The sequence below is a fragment of the Stegostoma tigrinum genome, chromosome 1 (assembly GCF_030684315.1).
Source record: "Stegostoma tigrinum isolate sSteTig4 chromosome 1, sSteTig4.hap1, whole genome shotgun sequence".
In the NCBI taxonomy this organism is placed as follows: domain Eukaryota; kingdom Metazoa; phylum Chordata; class Chondrichthyes; order Orectolobiformes; family Stegostomatidae; genus Stegostoma; species Stegostoma tigrinum.
This window is the reverse complement of record NC_081354.1, coordinates 109,208,876-109,224,518: the sequence shown is the minus strand read 5'-3', so window position 1 is coordinate 109,224,518 and position 15,643 is coordinate 109,208,876. Positions and strand designations below refer to the sequence as shown.

Here is a 15,643-nt window from a genome sequence, read left to right as displayed (position 1 = left end):
CCACAATGATGCCACCCGAAGGTTGCAGGAGCAGCAACTCATATTCCGCCTGGGAACCCTGCAGCCTAATGGTATCAATGTAGACTTCACCAGTTTCAAAATCTCCCCTTCCCCCACCGCATCCCTAAACCAGCCCAGTTCGTCCCCTCCCTCCACTGCACCACACAACCAGCCCAGCTCTTCCCTTCCACTCACTGCATCCCAAAACCAGTCCAATCTGTCTCTGCCTCCCTAACCTGTTCTTCCTCTCACCCATCCCTTCCTCCCACCCCAAGCCGCACCCCCATCTACCTACTAACCTCATCCCACTTCCTTGACCTGTCCGTCTTCCCTGGACTGACCTATCCCCTCCCTACCTCCCCACCTATACTCTCTCCACCTATCTTCTCTCCATCTTCGGTCCGCCTCCCCCTCTCTCCCTATTTATTCCAGAACCCTCACCCCATCCCCCCTCTGATGAAGGGTCTAGGCCCGAAACGTCAGCTTTTGTGCTCCTGAGATGCTGCTTGGCCTGCTGTGTTCATCCAGCCTCACAGTTTATTATCTTCGATTCTCGAGCATCTGCAGTTTCCATTATCTCTGAAGCAATCTTTTCTAGTTTTGCCTCCAGCCCTGTCACAATCAGGTCTAATAATGTGCCAGTGGCTAAAATGTTTATATAGTAATTGTAAAAATATACTTATGTATTTTCCCTTGGCTCCATACACTGATGCACATTGATGACAGCAACAAAAAAAAAGCAAGAGGAACCAATAATTCTGCTCTTGAAAGAAAGAGATGCATTTTATCAGATGTTGGCACATTCTGAATGAAGCAGTGCTTCTTGCTCCATTTTGTTCCACAGATTATGATTCAGTTTACAGAAGAAGACACTCAAGCAAGTATGGCTGAATTATGGGAAGGTGTAAATAAAGGGGTTTTAAGAGGCAAACAAAAAACTTCAGCAGCTAATTTTAAAAGCCAAGATTGTTCGTCGAGGAAAGGAACTTGTGATTGTGTTTTCCATCCACAAATGATCTGCAGGAGTGTTCCATTTTGTCAAAGGAGTTGAGGCATTGCATGATATATTCAAGCAAGAGCCCACAAATGCATGGGTAAGCCAGTTGTGTCCCACATGAATTCAAGTTCTGCTTGGATTTGAGAAACGAAGGTGTAAGGGAATATCATCAGGATTTGGAAGAGTGGAAGATCTGTTGAACATCAACAGCCAATAGTGACTGACATTAGGGGAGCCAGCGAGAATGAACAGCATGCTGCAAACCTGGTTTCTAGAGTTCGTATCAAGGAGAAAGGAGAGCTGATATTAAGATTGAAATGAGCATGTAGGAGCAGTGATTCCGTGCAGTGCGAAGGAGTTTGTTTCTATTATCCTAGTAAGATTGAGCTGCAATCAGTCACAAATAATTTGACTATTTGCATGAATTGATCCACTAGTTAGTTAATCTAAAAACAGAAGGTATTTGTCTTTAGTTAACATGGCTTAAGTGGCTTGGGCACAAATTTTAAGACAATACATTATGAAATGGATTTGCGTATAAGGCTGCTAATACTTTTTATTCCTCTTTTCCAACTTTTTTTCATAACTGGTAGCAAATAATAAGTTTTCATGTCTGTCTTTGCTAAACTTCAATTAAAGCTTTACTATTCCAAAGAATGATAACTTGGCACTACTTTTATTGATGAACAATGCATCGTAATGACTTCATACAATTGCTAATACAAAGGAAATGCATTGAGCTCATAACTGACTAGATCACAAATTCCATTTAAGTTTAGAAGAGAATTTGATCAAAATCTTCATCAATTCCTTCTTCCATTAATGATTTTCCATGTGCCTTCTTGAAATTTCAGATGTAAGGAAAAAAATGGGTTCTAGCACAGCTATTATAGCCATACTAGGAGTCGCAATTTCCAAAACTGGTACAGACTTGAAAGAGATTAAACAATATCATTTTTCAGCCAATTTTTCCAAATACAAATAGTTTGAGTCATTGCCTCCCGAAGCATAATAAAAAAATGCATTACTATTCTTCAGAAATAAAGACAGCGCATCTCTCCATTCTTTGTAAGTAAAACTGTAACAATGAAAAGTATTAAAAAGGTCATACCACTACAGATCCTGGTAATGCTGGGCTCTGTTGTAGCTTGAAGAATTTGCTAATGAAGTCTTGTTCAGCTAAGCACAGAGGCTCAAGCTCACTCAGGACCTGCTCAAAAATCTGCATAAAAGGAACAATGTTTAATACAGATAATCAGATTATCAAGTTTTAGTTATGTAAATACATATCAGAAGGAGACGACAATTTGGCCCTTTGAACCTACTCTGCCATTTATTAAGATCATGGCTGATCTGATTGCATTCTCAAATCCACGTGCCTGTCAATCCATGATAATCTTTCATTCCCTTGCTCAAAAATAATCTATCCTTCTCTGCCTTATAACTATTCAAATACTATTTCTACTGCCTGTTCAAGAGAGTTCTGAAGACTCAACAGAGGAAAAAAAAAATTAACCTCATCTGCTTTAAATAGGTGATCCCTCATCAAGTCTTCTTTAACTCTTCTAAACTCCAGTGGAACCAAGCCTAATTTCCCCATCTTTACTCATAAGACAACACATCTATTCCAAGTATCAGTCTGGAAAGAAGGCTCTATACTGCTTTTAACATATTTGCAGCCTTTCTTAAATAACCAGAGCAATATTGTGTCTAATAGTGCAGATGTAGTCTCACCAATGTCCTTTATAACTGAGGCACAACCTCTCTATTTTTGTTTTCAAATACCCCGACAATAAATAACATTCTACAAGCTTTCCTATCCTCTATACTATGGGACCCTATTACAGGTAGATAAAAATTCATGAAGAAACATACAAAAAAAGGTGCTCAAGACTTTTGTGTATTGTTAAGTCAGAATCTTCAGGAAATTTACCATGCCTGCTATCAAAATTCCCAAGCAGAAAACTGTCTCATCATCCAAATGTTTCCAATATCTCACAAAATTATTAAAAGTGCTGGCCTTTCAAAAGTATACGCAGAGCTCATGAATGTGCACATAACTGGTAAGACCAACATGTTTTCTGAACCTAAATTTCCTCAAGAAATTCTTGAACTTGCAGTCCATACGGTTCAGGTACACCACAGGTCTTACTTGTGACTCCAGATTTTTTTGATCCAACTTCACTGAAAAAATGGTGATATATTTTCAAGTCAAGATGGTTTGTGGCTTGGAGGAAAAATTGCACAATGTTGTCTACCCATGCATTAGCTGCCTTTATACTTCTCGGTGGCAGAGGTCACAGGACAAAGGAGGCTTGGTTAGTTGCCAAAGTGGACACTTGAGGTCGTATACACCACAGCCATTATACACCAGTAGTCAAGGCAGTAAAATTTTTAAGGTTAAAATATCCTCCAATCCTTCAAATTATTAATTTCACAATACGTTGTAACTGTGTTTCTCTCATTACAGATATCATCTGACCTGATAAGCATTTCCACCATTTTGTTTAATTTCAGACTTCTACCATTTGCATTTTGTTTTTCGGGAAAAAAAAATCAAGAGTTGTGTAATAGATTCTGTTTAAAAAAAAAACAAAATCTCTTTCCTTCAATTCACAGACATCTTATGCTCTTTATACTGCATATGAACTGAAAATCATAGTATGATCCTTATTAACAAAGAAAAATACAATGAAGCTGGAAATAAATCTTAATAAAGGACCAAATGAGAAGGCTAAAAAAGTAAAGCTTTTTCTTAACGTAACAGGCCCCAAAACAAACAAAATAAATTTTAACTACATTTTTATAACACCCATTTTCATCTGCCAATAATTAAAACATATGAATGCTTGCCTCTTGGTGGAAATATTTCACAAATGTAAAGAAGTTACACAACAGAAGGGATTTACCTTATCAAACTTTGTTCGATCAGCCACATCAAGGTCTGAGGCAGACATGTTTCCCATGTCCAGCAGGGAAGATGACTGAGAGCGACGATTCCCTGATCCTTGAACAGTCAGTTTGTTTAGGCTGGATGTAGAACCAGTAAGTTTTCCAGAACTTCCATGGAGACCTGCAGTTCAATAAATTGAAGTAAATGGCAAACAACTTCTATTTACGTTACTGAGATTACAAATATCCTAAATATCAATGGTGTAGTTAGGGAATAGGATCTTTAATAAAAATCAAAACATTTTAACGAGTCCTTGAGGATTATTCTATTTAATAGCTGGTGGTGTAATACTGTTCAATTTTTAAAAACTCCCCCTTGCAATTAATCCTTTGCTTAGACAATAATCACAGGATTCAATTTTTTGGGCAAAGCATACTTTGAACTATGAGTAAACTGGGCATCTTTATCAAGAATGATGTCCAGGAATCTTTAGGCTTCCACCATTTTACTTTCAGTGTCATCCGGATCCCTTCATCAAAATGAGGAGAGCTTACCTGGAATTGTATCAGAGATAGTAGATTCTCCAGCATCTGCAGTTCCTAAGATAACAGGGTGTACAGCTGAATGAATACAGCAGGCCAAGCAGCATCAGAGGAGCAGGAAAGCTAATGTTTCAGGTCTAGACCCTTCTTCAGAAATGATTTCTGAAGGGTATAGACCCGAAACTTCAGCTTTCCTGCTCCTCTGATGCTCCTTGGCCTGATGTGTTCATCCAGCTCTACACCTTGTTATCTCTGGAATTGGACTTATCAGCTTGTTTGAATAAAGTGTAGTAATTGAGAGACACTTTGAAAATTATTACATGGAAACATACTTTGACAAGAATCTGCAATGAAGTAAAGGCTTTGCAAACTCATTTCACCAATCCTAAAAACAAGTCTGAACCATGTGATAACACAGTGTGGAGTTGGAGGAACACCGCAGGTCAGGTAGCATGACAGGGGCAGGAAAGCTGACGTTTTGGGTCGGGGCCTTTCTGAAGGAGGATCACGACCCGAAACGTCAGCTTTCCCACTCCTCTAATGTTGCCTGACCCCCTCCAGCTCCACACTGTTATCTCTGACTCCATTGGCAGTTCTTACTATCAGAGTGAGTTTGAACCATGCGAACGGGATTTCTATTGCATACAGTAAAGGGACATTGAAATCCATTTTTCATGCTGCCAAGTTGGTATAAGCAAAGAAAGGAAAGGAATAAATGACATCATCATTCTGGATGGGGTTCCAGATGCTGCAAATAACATGAGCACATTTACTTTGTCATAAATCTAAATAAAGCCCTGTTGAATAGGAGTAGCATGACAAACAAGGTGTACAGGAAATTTAGATTACAACTATATAAGGTTTTGAAGCAGCCATGGATTTACATATATTATTCTTTTTGTAAAGAAGTAATTCTCTTAAGTATTAGATTAGTTTTTAAATCACCTACTTCTAATAGAATTCAAAGGTGAATTTTCGGAATGGCAACCGGTGACAAGTGGTGTCCCGCAGGGTTCAGTGTTGGGGCCGCAGCTGTTCACTTTATACATTAATGATCTGGATGAAGGGACTGGGGGCATTTTGGCAAAGTTTGCCGATGATACGAAGTTAGGTGGACAGGCAGGTAGTACTGAGGAGGTGGGGAGGCTGTGGAAAGATTTAGACAGTTTAGGAGAGTGGTCCAGGAAATGGCTGATGAAATTCAATGTGAGCAACTGCGAGGTCTTGCACTTTGGAAAAAAGAATACAGGCATGGACTATTTTCTAAATGGTGAGAAAATTCATAAAGCAGAAGTACAAAGGGATCTGGGAGTGCTAGTCCAGGATTCTCTAAAGGTTAACTTGCAGGTTGAGCCTGTGATTAAGAAAGCCAATGTAATGTTGTCACTTATCTCAAGAGGGTTGGAATATAAAAGAAGCAATGTGCTTCTGAGACTTTATAAAGCTTTAGTTAGGCCCCATTTGGAATACTGTGTCCAATTTTGGGTCCCACACCTCAGGAAGGACATACTAGCCCTGGAGCGTGTCCAGTGGAGATTCACATGGATGATCCCTGAAATGGTAGGCCTAATATATGATGAATGGCTGAGGATCCTGGGATTGTATTCATTAGAGTTTAGAAGGTCGAGGGGAGATCTAATAGAAATATAGAAAATAATGCATGGCTTAGAAAGGGTGGACGCTGGGAGGTTGCTTCCGTTAGGTTGGGAGACTAGGACCCATGGGCACAGCCTTATAATTAGAGGGGGTTAATTTAGAATGGAAATGAGGAGACATTTCTTCAGCCAGAGAGTGGTGGACCTGTGGAATTCATTGCCACGGAGCGCAGTGGAAGCCAGGACATTAAAATGTCTTCAAGACAGAGATTGATAAATTTCTTGATCTCGTAAGGAATTAAGGGCTATGGGGAGAGTGCAGGGAAGTGGAGTTGAAATGCCCATCAGCCATGATTAAATGGCAGAGTGGACTCGATGGGCCGAATGGCCTTACTTCCACTCGTATGTTTTAAGGTCTTATGGTCTTAAGATAACCACCACCAAGTACAACATTCTTTCTCATGTCTGATACCACAGTTTGAAGACATACAAATGTTTGTTTTATCTGAACCACTGGTCTAAACAAGACCTATTCCAGGAAAGCCCCTTCATTCCTGTTCTTTCAAAAAAAAATTAAGATAAATGATACATACAAATATGGAACACAAAAAGAAGAAAAAGAAAACAAAGCTTTACATTTACAGGCTAAGCGTAATTAAAGTATTTTTCTTTATTAAGTTCAGAGTCAACCACAATGCTGTGGGTCTGGAGTCACATGTTGACAAGACCAGGTAAGGATGGCAATTTCCTTTCCTAAAAGGACATCAGTGAACTAGATGGGGTTTTCGAACAATTAGCAATGAATTCACCATCAGCATCAGATTCTTAATTCAGACTTTAAAAAATGCATGACTATTCATCTTCAGTATTTTTTAAAAACTGAATTCAAGTTCCACCATCTGCCTTGGTGGGATTCAAGCTCAGGTCTACAGAACATTATCTGTGTCTCTGCATTAACAGTCCAGCGATAATACCACTAGGCCATCACCGGAACAAAAGAGGAGTCCTTTCATCCTAGCTTCATAACAGAACTAACATGAGTGGGGTGGCTCTTTCCACTTACAGTAACGATTCTGCGTGCTTGGATATTCTTGATGGAAGTGAATGTTCTTTAGCCAGGTTTATGATTGATGCAAAAATAGATGGGAAGAAAGTAACATGGACAGTACAAAACAAAGTACAGTCAGGAGTCTACTTAGATATACAAACACATTAAGTGAGGGGGCAAAAATTTGGAATATAGAATATAATGTGAGAAAACATGAAGTTATGTACTTTGGCACAAAGAATAGAGGGAATGGGTATTTTTCATGTGGGGAGCTTGAAAGCTACAACCCAGAGGGATTTATGGATCCTTGAAATGTAGATTCTTAGAGGAATATGCAGAACGAATACTTGCAGTTGTGGGAGAATTTAAGACCAGTGGATATAATCTCAAAAGTAGGTGGTGATCAATTTAAGAGGCAGATGAGGATGAATTTTCTTTTAGAGGTTCATGAACCTGTGGAATTTCTTATTGCAGAAGGCTGTCAAGCCTAGGTGAGTAAACCTATTAAAGAGCTGAAGTAGACAGATTTCTAAATCATTAATGGAATCAAGGGCTATGGGGATATGAAGAAAAGTGGACTCCAGGATTACAGATCAACCATGATCTAAGCGAACGGTGAAGCAGACTTGATGAAGCAGCGGCCTATCGCCGCTTCCATATCTTATGGTCTTAACTCAATTCTTCATGAGCAAATGTGGCAAAACATCACAAGATTCTCGGGAATCTAAGACATTGTTATTATTATTAGGTTTAAAAGGTGTCTGCAGCTAATTGCTCTTTAAATGGCAAAATGCATCTTTTACAATATTGTGGTCTAGCATCAAAAATGCAAACAATTGCAGGATTGAAACACATTAAACACATGGAACTGAATGTCATTTTTAAATTTAGTCAAGGATGTGGGTATTACAAGCTAGGCCTGCATTTTTTGCCTCTTTGTATAGCCAAGTGCATTTAGTGCCAGCCACATTGCTAGTCTGGAGTCACAGACACACTGGACAAAATGTAAAATGGCACATCTCCTTCCCTGAGGGAAGCTGGTGAAGCAAATATCGCTTTAACCTCAAAACTGCTGTAAAAGCCTAAGTATGTTGAATGAATTGCCTGGCACATAAATAGGTAGTTTTCAGGTCAAGGCAAGCATGATGTCAAGGTTCCCACAAGTGGCATCTTCCCACAAGTGGCATCTTCCCACAAGTGGCATCTTCCCACAAGTGGCATCTTCCCAAGTTGAAAGTGCTGGGGTCGTATTCAAAGGCCAGCTTGGCATGTGCTGAAAACTAGGAATTTCCCTTCAGCCTATAAAGCCCAGAAATATCTGCCAAGGCTGCAATGGCTTCCTGGTGCTGCCCTGTAAATGCATCTGAACAGGGCTATTGAGAAAACCGACATTATATTCCTGAGTGACAATATCAGTTGCTCATCTCATCAGACCTGTCCAGACCGGACAGAGATCGCAACGAGAGTCAGAAGTTAATGATCTCCTGCACCCTGTTCTCTACATTCCTTTGAAAGTATGATCTACTTTCCTTTCAGCACAGACTACTGTTATACTCAGGTCTCATGATCATTTATTCAATCTCTCTCTTTCTCTCAATACTCCCACTGATTACCTATACATTCATCTCTCTCTCTCTGGGCTCCATCTCCACCTATTCACTCACCTTTCCCAACCTTGTCTCCAGCGTAAATACCAGCTTTTCCTTGCTGCCATTAGTTATGATGAAGAGTCACTAAACTCTAAATGTTAACTCTTGCTTTCTTCCCACAAATGCTGCCAGAGTTGCTGAGTTTTGCCAACAATTTCTGTTTTTATGACATCAGCAATATTGACGAATCCAAAAATGCCAAACAGAACAAAGTGTACTGGTGATAACAGTGAGAGTAAATAAGTAATTGCACCTTTGGGCAAAACCAAAGTATGGAGTATATTGGAGTATGTTAAAGTATATTAATACATGCAAGTATAAACATACAAGTACACAGATATGCAAAGTAATGCCTATGCTGAATAGATACAGTACAAATTCCCTGTTCATTTAGATGACATAAATCTCAGGAGCAACCAACAACCAAACTAACGTTGGAAGGAGGGGGAAGGTTGAATTTAAAGTATGTACCACTTATAGTTAAATGCTAATGTTTGCATCTGTACAAATAAAGGAAGTTGCAACATTAAATGTGTATTTTTAAAAATAGGGAACTTTCACAGTTAAAAGAATTATATCATTTCAAGCACCACAGGGAAATTGATAATTAAACATTCAGCAGAGCAAGTCATTACCCAACAGGTTAACAGATAATTGAAAGCACAATGTTGTTTTCTTTAACAAAAGATATTAGTAGTTTGACAAGAGACAGTACTTACTCTCTAGATCTTGTTTGACAGCACTCTCTTTTCGAGGAAGTGTAGCTGTGAGAGATTAGGTTGCAGGCATTGAAACACAAATATATGTTAGCTTTTAGGCATGTAGCACAAACCACGCAGATGAATGATATTTGTTAGATACTAAGCACACAGATTAGCACATGCAAGCAAGACACTAGAATATTGATGCTACGTCAATTAGCTTGAAATGCTATACAAAAAAAAAAGTGTTTCTTTCCTGGTTCCCTATAGCAGGCATTAACCCGGCAACGTCAGAATGACATACATATTACTTATGCTACAATTAAAGCTATTAGAGTTTCTGAAATTCAAAGCACAAAGTCAAAGAAAGAAATAGTTCACGATCTTCTTTCCATTTATCTAATGCGTCCATATCCTTTTGAATTTTACACCACTGGTTAGGATATAGATTAATTACAATTGACTCAACATCATGTTGAACAAAATTTTGCTTTCCACATCACTTATGAAATTATAACAAACATCATTTCAATCCTGACATATGTGCAACTTCACAACCATCAGCATTGACTGTGCTGTCTTCTCATTGGTAACCTGTGCCACTTTGATTCCTATCTACGCACAAACAGTCTTTGTTGGCTATCCTGCTGCCAATTCCCAACTCCTATTTTCCAGGAAGATACAAACCTTGAGGAATAGCTTTACTCCACCTCTATTTTTACTAAAATACACAGTACCCCTCATTCATCTTCCTTTAGCCAAGTTTTGATAAATCCCAGGATTTTTATTTTTCTTGTTAAGGCTCAGTCTTTATGCTTCTTGCGTTTCTTGCATCCATGGATATACATCATTGATCATTTCTGTCTTGCTTTCCATAATTATGCGAATCCTTCCTCATTGTTATCTTTGTTTCTAAATATGCGAATAATGTTTCTTCATCAGTTATAGTGTACAGCTATGATAAGTCCAGTTGTTAATACTTGAGAAACTCAATTAGCATATGCTTCATGCAAGTGCATTCCCCCGGATAGTTCAAACATCCAGGATAGTTCACATCCTGCATATCACACAGCCATTTTATTTTAGCATTTCCAACCATCTCAATTCAAGCGTGTATGAAAATGCATTGGGATTTAAATATTTATTACAACATTTTATGGACCAATGTGTCTTTAGTCATAATTACTCCCTCACTTCCAACTCCCTTGAAAATGCTTTGTTCTGCCAAATTATCATGGCACTCAACTACAGTTTTAGAAAAAAGAACTCAGAAATGGGAATGGACTGAAAATGTGCAAGTTGTTACCTCTCATTAACAGCCAATGAATGTAAACACCCTTCAGCCTCAATTATAAGAATTAATTTCACTCAATTAAAACTGGCAAACAAGTCAATTCCAAATTTCTTGTAAATTAGTGCAATATGTCCTGTTCTGCCAAAAACCTGCTCTGCCGTTCAGAAAAATCTTAGCAGCATTTATTTATAGATCATGTGAAAAGTTGCCAGATTACTGAAATCTGCTAAATGAGGTACCGAAACTTCAGAAATTTCTCACGAAAAATATCTGATGCAGAAGTTGACGCAAAATTACTTAAATCAGGATCAAAGATAATGCTCCGTCAGTTAAAGGACAAAAATATAATTCTGTGAATGAAGCAACAGCAATCATTTAAGCAGTGTCAAAGTTATACGACAATTACATGCAGATTCATAACCTGCATAGAATACAGAACATTTGTGATTGCTTCAAATTCAATTAAGCTATTTCCAAACAGTTTCAAAAACTGGAAGTGATTAAAAAGAAAATTCAAATTCAAAGATGCATTAACTCAACTGGCATGCAAGTCTACTACATCACATTTACAAGTTATATATTTAGTCATTTGATCAGAAGTATTGGTATTGATGTTACATAGAAACTATGTCAGCGCAGCAAATCACCCTTATCAGGAAATAAGCAAATTATGGAAGGAAATTATGACTTGCATGTAACAAAGTTCCACAAAGCACTTCAAATTCAACCTGATAATATATTTTATCACGACGACTTTATTGAACGCACATAATCTCTAAAAATCGAGAACTAATATTAGAATTATATATCCATTTGACAAATTTAATATTGTAGCTCATTATTTGACCGTACTGCTGAATTTGAAAAACAATTACTACAATGTTCACGTTGGATCAAGAAGTCATTTTTCAGCCAATCTTACATGAATCTGAAATGCTGGTCAAAAACTGAAGCAAGTTAGCCCTAATATGAAGAAAAATGAAATCACACTATGTAAAGTTGAAAGGAAGAAAACACCAATTTTACATATCTTTGCATCAGTAATGACCAAGAGTGGGGTACGGTTTAAAAAGGATCTAATGTGTGAGATGGACCCCAGCTAAAGACAGACTTACCAAACTTTTTTCCTTCTTTTGACGTGCCAGTCATTTTGATCTTTGCAACCTCAAAGAATTCCTTAATTTCTCTTTCATATAACCTGGATATATAATCTACATAGTTCTGCACAGAAAAAAGGCAACATATTCATATTTTTCATATAATCAGTTATACTGAGCATTGTGTATTGTATATACGCACAATCTTGTGACTAATGATTCAGGGTAATGATAAACCGTTGCTAAATTTTAAGAGCCAAAAATCAAATCTGTGAAATCCAGTTTCAGCTTGGTTGTTCTATAATATATGCTATCTTTCTGCACCAATAAACCCCATAACGTCAAGAGAAATAAAGGGCAAGTTATCAAGTTTTAAAACTCCAAGTCGGAATAATGGAATTACTTAACTGAGGATCTTTGGAATTCTCTACAGTGAGGGACTTTGGAAAAATCAATGAGCAGATTCCAGTCAGAAATTGATATGTTTCTGGAAACTAATGATATTAAAGGGGCATGGAGATATCACAGCGAAGTGGTATTGAGGAAACAACCAGTAATGATCCAGAAAGGTGGGCAGAATTGAGAAGGCCATTCGGCTCATGTTTTTAAGTTCCTAATTCTGTTGCAACCCTGCATGGCTATTTTGGCTGTGGATGTAAATTGTTCATCATTACAACAGCACAGTTCTTGTCATTTAAATCAACATGCTCAAAAACTGCTTTCTGATGTTCTTGTGGCACAGTGATAATGCTCCATCTCTGAACGAAGAGGCCGGATCAAGTCCCACCTTCTCCAGAGCTGTGAAAAACATCCCTCAACAAAGGTTGTCTCCAGCCCTCTAAATTAAACATAGAATGTAAACACAATCGTCTAATTCTCATTTATCTACAGCCCAATTATTCACTACCACCCAATAAAATTTCAAATCAAAGCTGTTAAAAACTTTAGGACAAAAGTCATAATAGAATTGGGATCTCCAGCAGGCTGTATCTTTGGCTAGTTGCCAAGATAGTTTCTGTGGTACAAAGGCATTTACCACCAAGATCACACTCAGCCATGACCCTTTACCCCTCTGTAGATTTCCAAGTATCTCACCTTTTCAATTTCCATTCAAAAATCATCTCTCTTTACTACCCTCATCCACAGCTGAAAAGATTGTGGTATAATGGTAATGCCAGAACTCCAGGCATTTAGGGACATAGGTTCAAATCCCACTATGGTAGACAGTGAAACCAGAATTCAACAAAACAAAACTGGAATAAAAAGCTAACATAATGGCAGCCATGTAAATATGGTCAATTGTTGTTTAAAAAAAAACATCATGTTCACTAATGTCTTTCAGGCAAGGAAATTTGGCATCCCAACCTGGTTGTGCCTGCACCCAGGCCTACAGTAGTGTGACTAAATCCTAAATGTCCACAGGAGAATACGGAATAGACAATAACCACTCATACACCATTAATGAAATGATTATTTGATGATTTTAACCACTATCTCAAATTTCTAATTCTGTCTCCTGAGTTCACTACCCACTCATCCTCTAAAATCTCTCTCTGTGCATACTGTTTAACCCATATTCATGACCATGACATCTTGGTACTCTTGCTAATCCATGTTTGTTCATCTCTTTGTAAAACGTGCCACCCACATCCTTTCCAAACCTCCTTCAGAAGCAGCCCTTGTGAAAGTATAATCCCCCAATGCAATTACAACTGCACTTTAAAATCCTAATTATCTAGCCTTTGTCCATCTAATATTTCATTTTTGCAACATCTAATTTGCTCAACAATGCTCGCATCGCCACCTTTGATGCCTCAGATCTCAGAGAATTCATTACTCATTCTTACAAGTCATTCCCATTCCTCAGAGCAGACTTGAAAGAGTTCGGCTGACAGCTACTTACACCATCCACCACCAGATCAGGATGGAGCATGTAAACGACTACTAGGTCTGGGTCTTAGCTGCAGAGATACCCCTTGGCTTCTTTTCTCTACAACTAAACATCACCTCAAATCACGTTCCATTCCATCCTCCACTGGGGCGGCATGCTGGCTCAGTGGTTAGCACTGCTGCCTGACAGTGTCAAGGACCCAGGGTCGATTCCACCCTTGGGTGACCGTCTGTGTGGAGTTCGCACATTCTCCCAGTGTTTCCTCTGGCTGCTCTGGTTTCCTCCCACAATCCAAAGATGTGCAGGTTTGGTGGATGGCTCTGAGGTTCAATGTAGACTTGTTGGGCCGAAGGGCCTGTTTCCACACTCGGGGTTCTATGATTCTATCTCCAACAATTAGTCTGAAGGACTTAAGGTCTTCTTTGTTGCTAAGACCAAGACCATTTAATCATCTGGTTCAGACAGATCCCCCTCACTAGCTCAACTGACCAAAATTCCGAGAAAACTACCCTCTGCCTTATCCTTCAAGATGCACGTTTTCCTAATTTTCACACCCCCTCCAGGGTCAACTTGTCCAACGAACCCACTTCTCTTGCTAGTTTTCTGACTAAAATTCTGCTCATTGTACAAATTAATATAGGGACTGTTACTGGCTGTCCCTCTATTTATTGTCCCTCTTTTAAACCTGCATCACCACTACTCTCCAAAATAGCAACTTATGACTCCCCCACAACTCTTGTAAATAATCCCCTTCCTAACTACCTTACAACTTTCCACAGGAAAGTTTTCTTTGCCTGCTGCAGTAGCAAAACTTGAGGTCATCCAAAATGCTGATGGTGATGGCGTTGCTTGCATTAAATCCTATTTACCCATCAGTCCTGAGCTTGATGGCCTAAAGTGACCTAGATTGGCTCTGGATCTAACAATCTTCATGTTAAAATGCTCATCTTTGTTTCTAAATTTCTCCACAGCCTCACCCCTCCCATCTTTGTAATCACTTCCAGCCCAATTCTCCCCAATATCTAACCTTGGTTCCTTAAGTATCCAGCTACTAATTGCTCTACCATTTCTGGCTGTGCCTTCAGTTACGAAAGATGAAAGCAAATTTCATCCTTTAATTCTTTTGCCTCTGTAGCTCATTTTGCTCCTTAAAATGATTTAATCTGGCCTTTGTATTAGGTGGTTTGAGATCATGAAAATTAACTATGCATTGATTACTTCATAATTTATATGAAGCAATGCTCTACATCTTATAGTTTTAAGATTTAATTACTTCTATGATAATATTATCTTGATTGATTTTTATCAATGACCTATTGAAATGAGATCAACAGCAAACATTTTGCATCCTACTGGTACATTTCTCAGGTCAAAAGTGACTGAAACAAAAATTGCATTATTTTGACATTTAATGAAGTAGCCAAAATGAGACCACCAAATGAATATTTCCAGAAACGCCTCCAAAGTTAAAAGACAATCAAAATAAATGCCAAAGATCTTTGATTCAGTGCAAGTCATTTATTTACCTTATTCAATCCTTCATATTTCTCACGATCAGTATTCTTTAACCATTCCATGAGCTTCGCATATCGAAGTAGATCTCGGTGGAAAGGCAGATGTTTAGGGAGAGACAGCTCAACTGAGTGCTGAGCTAAGGTGGAGCTCTGATCATGGCCCTAAAAATATAAGCACATAAATAATCCACTATTGCATTAAAGACAGGCAACATCCTAATCAACGCATAAAATTTTTTGCATTGATCAGATATGAACTGGTTTTGTTTCTGTCGCATTACATGACAAATCTTCTGAGCCACAGGGAATGTCACTGTAAATTAAAGAAAAATAACAAAACAAACAAAAAAATCATAATGAAACCCAGTATGCTAATAGAATTATCATTCTAAAAGCTGCACCTGGCTAGTTACATTTCAAAA

At 38.4% G+C, this 15,643-nt stretch overlaps 1 protein-coding gene across 4 annotated transcripts in view; it reads right to left on the bottom strand.

Annotated features, from left to right (window-relative positions):
• Window positions 1–15,643, bottom strand: part of exoc1 (exocyst complex component 1) — a 66,337-nt gene that overhangs the window by 14,987 nt on the left and 35,707 nt on the right. For 2 of the 4 annotated variants that reach the window (XM_048530228.2, XM_048530232.2), the window contains 5 exons: window positions 15,234–15,383; window positions 11,835–11,940; window positions 9,444–9,488; window positions 3,907–4,070; window positions 2,109–2,219 (listed from right to left, as the gene is read on the bottom strand). In XM_048530228.2, coding sequence (XP_048386185.1) covers window positions 2,109–2,219; window positions 3,907–4,070; window positions 9,444–9,488; window positions 11,835–11,940; window positions 15,234–15,383 — 576 coding nt within the window. The remainder of the gene's footprint in view (window positions 1–2,108; window positions 2,220–3,906; window positions 4,071–9,443; window positions 9,489–11,834; window positions 11,941–15,233; window positions 15,384–15,643) is intronic. The other 2 variants (XM_048530233.2, XM_048530240.2) reach the window with 1 other exon arrangement.